We start from the raw sequence: 14,041 nt of genomic DNA, 5'->3' as shown, positions 1-14,041 counted from the left end.
AGGCAACTTCCAAACCGCTATGTCGAATCTTGTGATTGCCATCCCCCTACCGCTCTTATGAGTAGACATAGGGCCAAATCTTCATTTGCATTTGGCCTGTGTGTCAATAACAAGGGGTATTCTACTGGCTAGGCATACGCTGCCTTTAGAGTCCTACCTACTCAAGAGGTTTCCACGATGCACACACCATTGCCACCTGCTAAGTCATCTACTTCAGGTACAAAAGTGTCAGCCGCCAGATGATGTGGCCACGCCCAATGATTCATGGCGGAGGAGTAAGTTAGCAACACACAGAATTAAGAGACTATGTTCCAAATCTAAGACTCAAAACCATTCATCACTAGCCTTCTAGTCTCTTTCTTAATAAGCAAAATGTATTTATTGTATCATTTTTGTTTATAATACTTCTTGTGAGTTGAGTGGATTTACAATTTTGAAAAATCACGCAAATCTAAAGAAAAAAAGATGGCTTGTGATTGTGTAAGGAACTTATTTGCAAAGATCAACATTGCACGAATCTTGTGAAATGTTGTGCAAGAAACAATGTATCATTACTTGAGGACACTTTTGTAGGATGTTCAGTGGATTTATCGTAGAACAGCAAAGACAGACATTGAGATACACTAGTGCAAGAAAAAACATGGAGGTCACCCTCTACAGTCCAATCACTCTGATAATGGGATAGCAACCTACCACTAAATTAGACTTCACAACTCTCCCCAGCAGTTCAGAAAAAAACTTGCCTCGTTAACAAGCATCTGTCTTATCGTTCCTAAAATGTGCTTAATTCTGTAATCTTTTCCTCTGATCACCCTAAGTCATTTGACTCTGGGCATCTTTCCCACCAAGAACACGCCCGCCAACACCGTTTGTACACAATTTCTGAATCTTCCTCCAAATCTCTACAGCCTTTGTCAAAGGGAATCTAAGACCGCGGACAATAGCCCCAGTGTCATGCTGCAGGTGTCAACGGTACGCAGGTCCAGCCTATGTTGATACAGTGGAGCAAAGGGGGCTCCTGCACCCCGTGGTACCGGCCTTGACTCCACGGAAGCTTAAGCCGAGAAATTTAGCACTGCCGCTGAGTCGAGGGAGCATCGATAAAAGCCTGGGCTATGCTGAGTGAAAATCTTTGAACAAAACTTGTGAACTGTAAAAAGTGTGAAGGGGAGATCAGCAGTAGAGGGAAACCAACACCACGTGGGTGTCAACTCAAGAGATTCTGGTCGAGCCCCATATTGGGAAACTACAGAAATCAGAAGGCCATAGGAAGGCCGCCAAAGGAATGCAAAGTAGTCATACGTGAAGGTCGAGCAAAAGCCCCATACATTCGAAAGACTTTGAGTCATGAATTGGTATGAAAGAAAGGGAAGTGAATCCCAAAACCTTTCAACTGTATAAAAGCTTAAAGAAAGGGTACATTGAAAGTAAAGCGGGGTCAGCCGAGAAGAGGGGAACCCAGGGGTAACGTAACACACTATCACCCTGCTCGAGAGCCATAGTAAATCCAGTGAAGGAAGGCTAAGTATCGAGAGGGGTCGCAGCCCGGCAGAGGGGGATCCAAGGGTGAAAAGTTGTCACCCCAAAGCAGAAGTTAAAAGAGACTTTACTTTATTGCATTTATACCGCGCACAATGGACCCAAAGGCATGATGGCGCATACAAACACCACCAAAATATACAACATAAAACATAAAAGGAGAAGCAGGATACACTCCATAAGAGGCAGCACAATCACCATAAACGAACAGGCAGGACACATGGATGAAACTGGTTAGTTCAAAACAATAATGAACTTCGAAAGCAGTGACAATTGCTTCAAGTTGGTAATTCTGTCCAGGAAAGAGGGTAAGCTACTAGAGCCATAACCCAGCACAATACAGTCAGTGTTATCTGAACTGCACCAGGTATTGATCTGGGTGCTACGGAGGACCCTCAGGTCTTGGGATCCGACACAATTGGGAGCCACGTTTAGATTGAGCCAGGCTAAAATGTTGTTCTTAAGTGCCGCCCTTGATTCAAACTGTCCCGGTTTCTCGGCGTTGGTGAAAATGACGTTTCTGGAATCCAGGAAAAAATTCCTTAGGTTGGGGTCCATAATTTTCACCTTCATTGATTTTATTTTGTGGGTCCTTATGATGTGTGGGAGCAGAGAAGGCAGCAGACTTAATACGAGGTACAGTACCCTCCGGTGGAGCTTCAGCATCAAAGCAGGGAACCAGGACCACTAATTCCGCCTGCAGAGCCAACCCCAAAGAAGACTCAGTGGGGTCTGTTTGACATTCCTGGGGAAGCCCAAACTGGTCAGAGGAAGTTTGAGAGGAGTTTTCCACTCTTTTAGCTTCTGGTTGTAATGGCTTCTGCAAGCTTAATAGGGATGACAAATGAGTTTTTGGACCAACAAAAACCACCCGGGACAGGATTTCCTCGATGTTTGAACAGGCTGCAAGACGGCAAGCGTGAACGCAAAGGAGGGATGCAAGAGGTGAAATCGTCACCCGAGTACTGACAGTCAAGTGAGGTCTGAGCCCGGCAGAGGGAGATCCGAGGGCAAAGCTTTCATCAGAACTTTATGTGGCAAACTATACGTGGAGGGTTAGCCCAGAAGAGGGCGACCCAGGGGTGAAACCATCACCCACATTGAACCTTGGAAACAAACTTGTATTTGTTAAAGGAACTTTTGTTTTTGTTGGTTATTTGACCACATCAGGCCAGAGACTTTCTAACCAAATGAGACTTGGCCATCGACAGACCTAAGAACTGTCATTGGAACCGTCGTATTGTGCTAGAGAAGCTGGAGACTGTACTCTGCTCCACCAGCTCCCACCCTACCCTCTGCTAAAATGTGGGGAAGGGAGACCCAAACCACTGCATCCTGACTTATTATTTGCGAACACTGTTCTTTTCTTGAGAACTATCCCACACTCTTTTCTTTAATAGTTGTAATTTTTGGCAATAGGTTTCTCAGCGTAGGCCCTTTTATTTTGAGAAGGTCACTAGGACTGCCTTATTTAACATTTGATGGTCCACACCTGTCCCCATCTTAGATGTAGGTTAAGATTAGGCGTTTTTCCAACCGGCACACCATTTTTCATTGTTCAATAAACACCCTTGAACTATGCTCATGTGTGTCCGTCTTACTTGTGTCACCATGAGTTTCTCACAGCTGACATCGGTTTCCTTCTTGAAGACATTGACCTCGACATTCTCGCTCTTACCAAGACATGGTTCAATGCCAGCTCAGTCACTGCTTTTGACTCCCTCCTCCCTGAAGGCTTCAAGATCATCTCCAAGCCTCAACCTCACTGCACAGAGTGGCTTCTGCTTCCATCTTACCCATCCAGCTCTACTTTTCCTTTGAAAGCCTGGTTTGAAAGTTTGTCATCTCTTCTATCTCCACCCTGACCATTGCCACCATTTACCAGCCTGCAGGCGCTACCACCCTGTTCCTCTCTGAATGGGCTGACTTCTGCTCTTCCTTAATTTCATCCACATCCAACCCCCTCCTACTGGGTGACTTCAACATCCAATTGAACTCCCCAGGTTCTGAATCCATGTTCTTCACCTAAATTTCCCTCTCCCTTCTGGGCCAACTCACTCAGCTGGACACACTCTGAATGCAATATACTCACCCCTCTCTCCTGGTCCGACCATTTTATCCTCTGCTCCCACTTGAGTCCCCTTAGCCCCCTAACAACTCCCCCGAAAGTCCCACTAACCTCGTTCGTTAACATCCACCTGATGAAACGTGTGTCCATGGCTGCCTTAGATTCCACCTTCATCTGCCCCTTACACCCACCCACCGGCCCCCCACCTCCCCACCTCCGACTCCACCTTCGACTCTGCCCACAGCAACCTCCACCTGTCCATCACCAATACTCTGGACATTCTTGCCCCAGTTATGAGCATCTGCCTGAAACCTGCCTCTTAGCTTAACACCTGGTACAACACCGAACTTGCGGCCCGGAAATGTAAGTGCAGGGCATCAGAACGGAAGTGGCAACCCCCAGGCTCATCCTCTGACAAACTGTCCTGCCACCTGATCCAAAGGCAATAGAGTCACTGCATCCGTGCCCAAAAAAAGAGCCCACATTCAGGCACGGGTTTCCGGTGCATCCAATAACATGGCTGAACTTTGAAGATCTGCAGGGAACTAGCCAACCCCTCCTCATTCTCCTACTCCCCTTCTCCCACCCATGCCCTCTGCAATGCACTGGCCTCACACTTTGCCTCCAAAACCCAAGACATCCTTACCACCCTTACTACTCTCCCTCATAACCCGTCCCACACCCACTCATCTCCACCTCCTCCGTCCTCCTCCTCTGTCACACCTGAAGAAGTTACCAGAGTTGTCCGCCCCATGAAGGCCTCTTCTACACAGGTTTTCACCCTGCTCATCCTGGAGCATCAAGGATAACCTTGGCTCTCTTGCCCCTGCTCTCGCTGATTTCTGAAATCACTCGTTTGTCACAGGATCTTTCCCCTCCTCCCTTAAGCACTCCCTTGTGTGCCCACTCCAGAAAAAACCTTCATCAGATCCTACCTGCACTGCCAACTACCGCCCTACTTCCATCACCCCCTTCCTGGGGAAAATGCAGCATAAGTTGGTTTTGCCCCCAACTCAACTCACACACTGAACTTGTTGGTGGTCTCCACGACCATCAATCTGGATTCCGAGCATCCAGAGGCATGGAAACCGTTCTTCTTGCAGTGAGGAACTGCTTGCACCTCTGGACTCCAACTCCCCAGCTTTCCTTATCCTTCTCGATCTCTCCTCTGCCTCTGACACAGTCAACCATTCCGTCCTCAAAGGCTCCACGATATCCTTGGTATCTTGGAACGGGCACTGGACTGGCTGACATCCTTCCTTACTGACTGCTCTTCCCAAGTCATCCTGCGCACCTTCTCCTCTCGTGCTTCACTCCCCACCTGTGGTGTCCCGCAGGATTCTATCTTCTTCCCATGGTGCTTTAACATCTACGTTGCTCTGCTTGCACGCCTCACCTCCACCTTCTCTTCCAATTTACAGTGTTATGCAGCTCTTTTTCAAACTCCCTGATGACCCTCTTACCCCACCCCTCCCTCCCCCCCATCATTCCGGACTGCTTATCTGCCATCCTGTCCTGGTGCACCGCCAATGATCTCTGCCTCAACACCTGTAAAACTGAGATCCTTCCCATCAGGACCCCTGCTCCCTCCTTCTTCCCTTCACTCTGGCCTTCCTCTTTGGGCTCTCTCCCTGCACCCTCTTCTGAAGCCAGAAACCTTGGAGTCCTCTTCAACTCCTCCATCTCCTTCCTCCCTCACACTCAGGACATTACCAAGAAGTCCCACTTTCAGCTATTCCTTCTCAAATGAATTCTGCCTTTTCTCACTTTCCGCCAGAGGCTCAATAGGACCAAAGCTCTGGTTCTCTCCAGGCTGGAGTATTAAATAGACTCTTCCTGAATCTACCATCTTCCACTCTGTGCCCCCTCCAGCTAATCCAGAATAGGGCAGTAAGACTTATCCTTGGCCTTTAGCCCAGGGACTGCATCTCTCCTGCACTAAAAATTCTTCACTGGCTCCCGGTTGCTGAAAGGATTACATTCAAATCCCTCTGCATCATCCACAAGTGGTCTGGGCCTGGGGACCACACTATCTTCAACTTTATCTTTCTAAATACTCCCCCCCTCTACACCACTACGCTCCTCTGGTTTTAACTCTCTGTGCGTAAAGAGTTTTGCTAAACAGAGGGAAGGTGGTCATTCGCTTTCCTCAGCTGGCTCCCTCCTATGGAACAGCCTCTCCCTCCCTCTGCGCTATGAGCAGGATCTTCTTAAATTCCAGATGCTCCTCAAGACTTTCCTCTTTACCTCTTCCTTCCCTTCGTCTCTCCACTGCTCATCCCACAGTTGCTGCGATTGGTGTCCTGGGCCCTTATGCATCCTCAGGGCCCAGACCTCCCGCACCCAATCGGCCCAGCTCCTGTCTATCTGCACTTGCACTTACACCCTTTGCCCTGGTGGCCTGCACTTACACCCCTCGCGGCTCCAGGCTCCAACTCAACATTCCTAGCACTTCATCTGTGGCTCACCCATGAGCTCAGACCCCACAACACGGACCCCTGCCTTCTTCCTTTCTGCACTTGCACGTTTCATGTATTTTGCAAACTCACTGGCTGTGTGCATTCCTTTCTTGTTTCAGCGGCTTTGATTCATGAGTCAAGGTTAATACCACAGGTTTGGCTTCGCCTCCCCAACTCTGCCATTCAGCTACGAGGGTCGCTGGCGTCCTTGAATAACGCAGGTTTCTTCTGGTCTGGAACTTGGCTTTCTCTGCGTATCTTTCACGTTGTCCCGGAGGCACCAACCTCCTACAGGGATCTTCAGGGTTTCCCTACCCTTTGCGCTGGTCCCTCGATCGGCTGTCCTGCTCCAGTGTGCTCGCCTTCGCCCTGGAAGATCTGCTCCTTCTCGTGTCTCGCCTTGCTCAGAGTGTGTCTCTATGTACCGCCTTTTATCCGTGTGGGGGGAGCTAATGGGTATCAGATGCATGTGATTAAGGTCAAGTGCCTGACTTTGCCTGACCTTATTAATGGGACATGACCAATGAGTTAGTGTTAGCCTCTTTACCCTCAGTCGTCCTCTTCCTCAGCCCAGTTTTTGTGTAGAAAGGGGGGTGGGTGGGGTTGGAACGTAGGATGGGGTATGGGTATGGGCATGGGAAGGGGGGGGAAATACTGCTACTCACCAAAGGCTGCCCCACCCCCACTCCCTGAAAATCCCTCACCCAGGTGAGCCTCCCGCACTGGTCCACCCCCAGGGTCTAGATCCAAAGGCGATAGCTGTGCCCTGGCCACTTAAGAGAGAGATCCCTGGGGACTAGAAAGTGAGACACCTTTTGGTTTTTCACAGCCCATAAATCTTGTTAAATGTCCTTGAAGGTCTCTGGCCTAACTCCTACTTCAGGGCACATAATGCATGGTACAGCCCTCGCACCCAGCCTACAAAGCTTTATAAATAAATTGGAATGTTACCAGTTCCATTGCAGACGAAAGACTAACATGCGTAAAGTAAAAGCTGGCATGAATCTTGTTTCCAAACATTCCTAGATTTCTTCTTTGTCTTTGCTCGTTTTAAACAGAACATTCCATCCACTGGGTGGATTATTATAATGTTCTGTTATGTTGTTATGTTATTTTGCATTTATATAGCGCCTTATATACCATTAGTATGGTCTGAAGGCGCTGGTAGGTTGAACGCCCTTGGGAACCGAAGTTCAGGTCAGTAGAGAGAGTAGAGAGTCAAAGGTGCATGTGAGCACCGGGTATGTGTGCAGCTGGTGTGGAATTCATGTAATAGCTGCTTTGTAGCGGTAGGTGTGGTGGGTGAGAGATCTGTAGTATGTGTTTGTTCTGGCAGGATTTATCCAGACCGAATGTGGCTGCGTTAGGCCTGAGGATAACGCCTGGCTGGGGGGTGTGTAACCAGCAGCGTTTACTTAGAATGATGGGGAGTGAGCGGCAGGTGTAGGTATGAGAACAGTTATACCGAATGGTGTCATGATATCTCTGTGTTCTAGTTGAGTGGTGGTGTAAAGAAGAGAGTAAGCGTGGTGGTGAGATATGATGGGTTATATGCTCTTTCAAACGTTCCCAGGATTCCAAACCATGCTATGTATGTCACGCAATTCAATGCGCTCCAGTCTGTTCCATGCACTCTTATTCGTTCCCCCTCCCCGCACTCTTCCCCTCCCCGCACTCTTCCCCTCCCCGCACTCCTCCGCTCCATGCACTATCGTTTTTCCATGCTTTCCACTCTTCCGCTCCTCCCAGACGTCCACTCGCCTCACTCATCCACCCGCTTCACTCGTCATAATAGTAATAATGCCCCCTTTCTTGGGCATGACCAGGTAGTGGCGTCCTTTGTCCCTCGTTTAATGCCTTAGCAAACACTGATATTTCATTTGATGTTCATGCCCCTTCTGACTCCCTATTGTTTTGTGTTCTAGCAGATGAGAGTTTAGGAAAACATACATCAGCAAATGTCTTGTCCATTGTGACGAATCTAGGGAATTTGTTCCCTCTCCTCAAGTCGGAACCACCCCCTTTGGGACTAGTAAGGCGAGCCTGCTAAGCTCAACACACTCTAGGGGACATGGCAAGCGGAATCCCACTGGGGATGACTCCGTACCCACCCTCCCCACGCCTCTTAGAGGATGGGAAATCCCTAGACAGGGATAGCAGTTATCCCATCTTGTCTCAAGATCTCAATATTTGTGCTGACTTTATGGGAGTTAAACTGTATAATAATTTGAAACTTCCTGTACATATCATTGTAATGGTTTCTGACTATTTGTATGCACAGTCCTCACCGGGGACGAGAGAGCAATGAATAGTCCCACCCCCTATAAGAGTGAGGCTAAAGAGCCAATCAGAATGGGAAAAGGGCAGAAGAGAAACCCGTGGTGCTGAAGAAGCCTGGAAACCTCCTGCTGTAAGGTGTGGCAGGATAGAGGGAGTGTACGCCAAACATGGCAGGCTCCGGTTGCAGCAGAGCCAGCGGAAGGCTCAGGACCCCTGCCGGGACAGGAGCCGTAGGTGGCTGGCCCAGAAGAGTACAGAAGAGCAGATGGTGACCTAAAAGTGAACAAACTGCTGCAGCGAAGAACCGCCAGAAGTCAGTGGGAAGGGAGGACAAGTTATGCCCGCTGCAGAACACTGGAGAGGCAAAAGAAGCAATGCTGCATCGGTCAAACTCACAGAATCTCACGAGGAGCGCCGCTTGCCAACCAGAGGTACATATTGGCTCCAGGGAACAGGGATGAGGGCGGCGAGTCTCCACTAGACCCCAATGCGGGGTGAAAGAAACTAAACCATAAGGAGGGGTGGGAGAAGCGAGACCGCAAGGATGGGTGGGAGAAATATGGCCCGAAAGTGGGGTGGAAAAAACAGGTTCCCAAGGCAGGGTGAGAGACACAGGGCCCCAAGACAGAGTGAGAGGAACAAGACCCGAAGACGGGATGAGAAAAGCAAGACCCCAAGGTGGGGTAAGAGAAACAAGGCCCCAAGGTGGGGTAAGAGAAACAAGGCCCCAAGGTGGGGTAAGAGAAACAAGGCCCCAAGGTGGGGTAAGAGAAACAAGGCCCCAAGGAAGGGTGAGAGAAATGAGGCCCAAAGACAGGGTGGGAGAAGCGAGGCCTCAAGGCGGGTGAGAGAAGAGAGGTGTCAAGGTGGAGTGAGAGAAGAAAGGTCTTAAGGCGGAGTGGGAGAAGCGAGGCCCCAAGGAAAGCTGAAAAAAACAGGACCTCATGGTGGGGCACAACACACAAGACCCCCAAGGTGGGCTGAGAGGAACAAGACCCCCAAAGTGGGGGTGAGAGAACCGAGACCCCCAAGGCGGGGATGAGAGAAGCGAGACCCCAAGGCAGGGTCAGAGGAACAAAACCCAAAGGTGGGGTGAGACAAATTAGACCCTAAAACGGGGTGAGAGAAGCAAGGCCCCCAAGGAAGAATGAAAGTAACAGGGCCCTTTGAGAAACCTGAAGGTGTCTCACCCACTAGTCCCCAGAGATCTGTCATCCAGGTGGCCAGGACACGGTCATCACTATTGGATCCAGTTCCTGGGGTTGGACCAGTGGGGCGAGGATCACCTGGGCGAGGAGTCTTCAGGGAGTGGAAGTGGCACACTGAGGGTTGAGACGCGGTATCCCCTTCCTTGTAACCCCTTTTCCCCATCCTATCCTGTAGGACATGCAGACGCTCTACCCCCCCTCCACTCGTTCCCACACAAGCACTTTCTTACGCAGTAACAGACAATGGACTAACACCAGAGCCATTTATCTGACATGTCCCAACACATGGGTCAGGTAGAGTCAGGCAATTGGCAATAACCACGCACACCTGACAGCCCTTTACCTTCCCCACAGGGATAAAAGGCGGACCACGAAAGCAAACTTGGAGCAGGGCTGAATGCACAAGGAGACCGCTACACCAAACCAGCAGTTCAAACGAAGAAGGAAAGTTATGAGACGTGGAAGGCCGACAAACAGGGAGTTAGCTTTTCAACTCAGACTTGCAAAGCTTCCGAAAGGGGAATCATAATAAGACCGGGAGTTATAGTCGGTGTGCAAAGCAGTAGATGACAATGGTACACAGGGGCCTCCCGCATTGATAACGCAGGCAGAGAGGCATGTCAGGATTTCATGGTAAATTTTAAGAGTTTCAAAAGTACACACTTTAAATGGGCACTGAATAACACATTCATATAGTTATTATTTTTTCAGCTTCACCATTTTAGAAACACTGTTTATGCAAGTACATTTAAGCAGAATGGTGTTTGGTTAATGTTTAGTTTTATTTGAGAATCTTAATAGAAATATTCCTTAATGAAACTTACAAGAATCACTTATTTCCCCAAAGCAAGATGGAGTGCCTTTTCAGCAGCAGTGATTGGAGGGAATAGATTATCAGGTAGTTTGGAATGCTAACAAGAGTTCTAAACTGCCTTTCATTTCAGTTGCCTTAGTGGCAGGTTGCAGTTCCTTTAGCTCTGAGAATCAAATCTTAAAGTATTCATAACTCCTAGATATTAAGAAGATTTAAGAAAATTCCATCATCAGAAGAGTTGAGAAGTAGGAATCGAGACTTTCCTAGAAGTAAAACAGATGAAGCAAGCTAAGTTCCTTATTTCTTCAAAGCTAAAAGTCAAGAAGTGTATATAATTCTGTTTTTAAAAGTTAATGAAAAGCGAATGTTTATTTAAATATCAAAATATTTATAAGTTAAAAAGACTTTCTATAACTGAAATGGTTGTGTGAATAATCTAGAAATCTGCAAGTTGCACGTGTTTATTTTTTAAACTGAATTGTTGTTTTATGCGTGTGTTACTACTAACAGACGCGCGTGTAATCTTTTCTTGAGAATATACTAAATATAGTTAAGTATAACTGTATTTGGTTATTTATTAACGAAGCCAGTCGCGAGTGTATCTTTTTGCGTCTCGCGCTATGCTCGTTCAATTAAGACTAGAGTAAAGGACCCTACTACGTCTTCAGCGTGCAGTTGCGTGCGCGAGCGTCGTGTCGTTTCAGGAAGTGAATTTGAATTCAGAATTCGTTGCATTGGAGTCGATTTCAGCAACGATAAGCGTCGGATGGATGTGTTTGTTTTGAAGCAACGAGCAGAGTCAGAAGATTGTGCGGAACAGTTTCAATAAGATAAGATAAGTTAAAAAGAAGTAATTTAAAAGCAGAAAGTGCTTCAGTTTTAGGCAACATTTAAAATAAAATACTTTTCACAGAAAGAAAATAAGATTTTAGATGAGAACAACCAACAGAGATATTTTCAGTTGATTCAGAAAAGTAAAGATTATTACAGTGGAAGTAAGAAAAAGAGATTTTGTCAGCATAAACATTAATCTAGCCAGTATTTATGAAGAAAACAATTGCTGAGAAGATATGGTGATGTAAAGAAATAAGAAATACAGAATTATTTTATTTCAACCAGTAAAGAAAGCCTATCAGCATCAAAGTATAGGCAGCAGGTATAAAGAAGGAAGGAGGCAGTAATTAAGCAAAAAGGAATAAGAGTTGAATGATTAGTAATCTGTACATATATATGTTATTGTCTCCTAGATATTACAGACACTGAGGCGTGTTATCCAGTTCCAGAGGGCATCGGTGCGAGCCAGTGAAGAGCTACATTTTATTGTTTTCTCCATTCCCCATTCCCTTTGTGTTTGCCAGCTTGGTAGTTTTATCTGCTGAGAGACTGTTAGGCAGGCCGACTTAGGGGGTCTGTCTGGTGGGCCAGCTTCACTCCTGCGGGAAGATTCAAGACTGGACCTGACAAGGCAAGCTGGCTACAATGGTACGATCCTGGACTCCAGAGAACTAAGAAACCAATGGTTTCAGCACAGCCGGTGAGTCGGAGGAATCTATAGGAGGCCAAACTGTGTTGAGCCCAAGGTTGCAAGTAGCAACGTTTTGAAAGCAAGGAATTTGCAAGAGGAAGACAGAGGTGTTCGAGTTTGAACTTAAAGTCCATTTGAGGTCCAGGTGCAGAGGGGTCCGGCGTCTCATCGGTGCACATTTGAAAGGCTCTGACCGGGACCAGTTTAAGAAACTACAAGAACCAGAAGCACTAGGAAAGGGTGGCATAAGGCATCAGAGTGGTCCTAAAAGGGTTACGTCAAATCCCTTATACAATTGAAAGTCTCGGACCCGTGGCCAGAGGAAAGCTAGAGGAAGGAAACCCTGCTTTCCAATACGATTGTGAACTATGGAATAAGGCAAGTGTGAAACCGACAGAGGGATGCCGAAAGAAAGCTAGGAGAAGGAAAACCCTGCTTTCTGATGAAAATAAGCAATACATGAACTGTTCGAAAAACATGTACTGTGTTAAAGAAAGGCTGTAATGAACCAGACGGAGGGAGGCCCAAACTGCAAGGAGGATCCAAGCCCTGTGCAGGGAGATCCTGGGGTGAAGGGCAATCACCCAAGGTGCAAGATCACGGAGAGAACTTGTGTTCGTCGTTGTGAAACACAGCAGGCCTTCTAAGACGAGAGACTTTTACAAGAAGGAGACTTAGCCTCTGAATGTTTTTGGATATCATTGAACTGAACTGTAAACCTTGTGCTGATGAGGCTAAGAAGTGTGCTGGGCTCGAGAGTCCCGTCTTGTCCCGTGCTTCAAACATGGGGAAGAGAGACCCAGCCATGCCTGACTTTTCATTTTGTGAACGCTTCTTTCTTTTCTGGGGAACATTACCCCCACACCCTTTTTATAATTTAGTAAAGGAATTGGCAATAGTTTTTTTTTTTTAGTATAGGCCCTTTTTATTTGACAAGACACGACTAGGACTGCCTTATTATTTGATGGTCTTAGCTTGCTCCCATTTATATGTAGGTTTAGATTAGGCGTTTATCTCACCCATTACAAAGTTCAATAAACACCCTTGAACTGTGATCACTTGTCTCTGTCTTTACTGTTGCCAAAGTTCAATAAACACCCTTGAACTGTGATCACTTGTCTCTGTCTTTACTGTTGCCACCATGAGTTCCTTACAGCCCCAAGGTGGGGCAAGAGACACAAGACCCCCAAAGTGACGGTGGGAGAAGCGATACCCGAAGGCAGGGTGAGAGGAATGAAAAACACAACACAAAAGGAAAACACAAGGATAACACCTAGAATTGACATAGGGGTTGCCAAGAGGGAAAGGATATCAGAGACTGAGATAAACCTGTGGTAGACCAGGGAGAAAGAGAGCAACCGTAGACTGACAATCATCCCGAGGAGTGAGAGGTTGAAGAGGCATTCGATATATTTGCTTTTACTGTGCATCTGACCAAGGAGGCCCTTTTGATAAAGAGACATCAGGGTGGGGGGTCAGAAACCAAACAATTATTTTTGTTTGGCAAAGCCCTTAGTTATAACTTTGTTAAATGTATCACTTTCCTTTATAGTGTTAGGGACAAAACTCAGGTTAGCATAGGATTCTGGACAGAGGACATTTCTTCTTTTGTAGACATCCCGATGATCACCCTTTTAGGTTTTTCTTTTCTACAGTAGGGCAGACAAACATAGGCTTAAGGACAGCTTAGCTTTGGTGTGTTCTAATAAACATTCAGTTAAAACGCCACACTGTCCATCTCCTGATCGATCACACCATCCAAAAACACATGGTGCAGTCATGCATTTTGGAAATCAACCTCAAACAATAGTCAATGGAGTATTTATTAGTTGGCAACATTTAAATATGCATTTTGTTGTTTTGCTTACCTTGTGACTGCCATCGCTTTCACTGTGATTTTGCCATCAGGCAACGTGAAAGGCTTTTTATACTTGACTGTATTATTGTCCCCATATCCAGCTTTCCTAAATAGGTCTGGTTTGCTTCCATCTACAGTGTAGTATAAGGTGACATCTGGAGTATCTAGAGGACAGACATAAGATTGTTGAAAACATGGCAGGGCAAAGTAAAGATTTGATAGCATTGTATGGATACACAGTAGGCTAAAATGTGCTCACACAGTGACTACATTGCATGTACATGGGGGAA

The 14,041-nt window shown here is 46.9% G+C and overlaps 1 protein-coding gene across 2 annotated transcripts in view; it reads right to left on the bottom strand.

Annotated features, from left to right (window-relative positions):
* The window catches only part of DZANK1 (double zinc ribbon and ankyrin repeat domains 1), a 1,110,268-nt gene that overhangs the window by 1,004,526 nt on the left and 91,701 nt on the right, over positions 1 to 14,041 (bottom strand). For both annotated transcript variants that reach the window (XM_069607537.1, XM_069607538.1), the window contains exon 3: positions 13,762 to 13,915. In XM_069607537.1, coding sequence (XP_069463638.1) covers positions 13,762 to 13,915 — 154 coding nt within the window. The remainder of the gene's footprint in view (positions 1 to 13,761; positions 13,916 to 14,041) is intronic.

Source organism: Ambystoma mexicanum, chromosome 4q, assembly GCF_040938575.1.
Source record: "Ambystoma mexicanum isolate Mex_15411 chromosome 4q, UKY_AmexF1_1, whole genome shotgun sequence".
Lineage (NCBI taxonomy): Eukaryota > Metazoa > Chordata > Amphibia > Caudata > Ambystomatidae > Ambystoma > Ambystoma mexicanum.
This window is presented reverse-complemented; position numbering and strand designations above follow the sequence as displayed.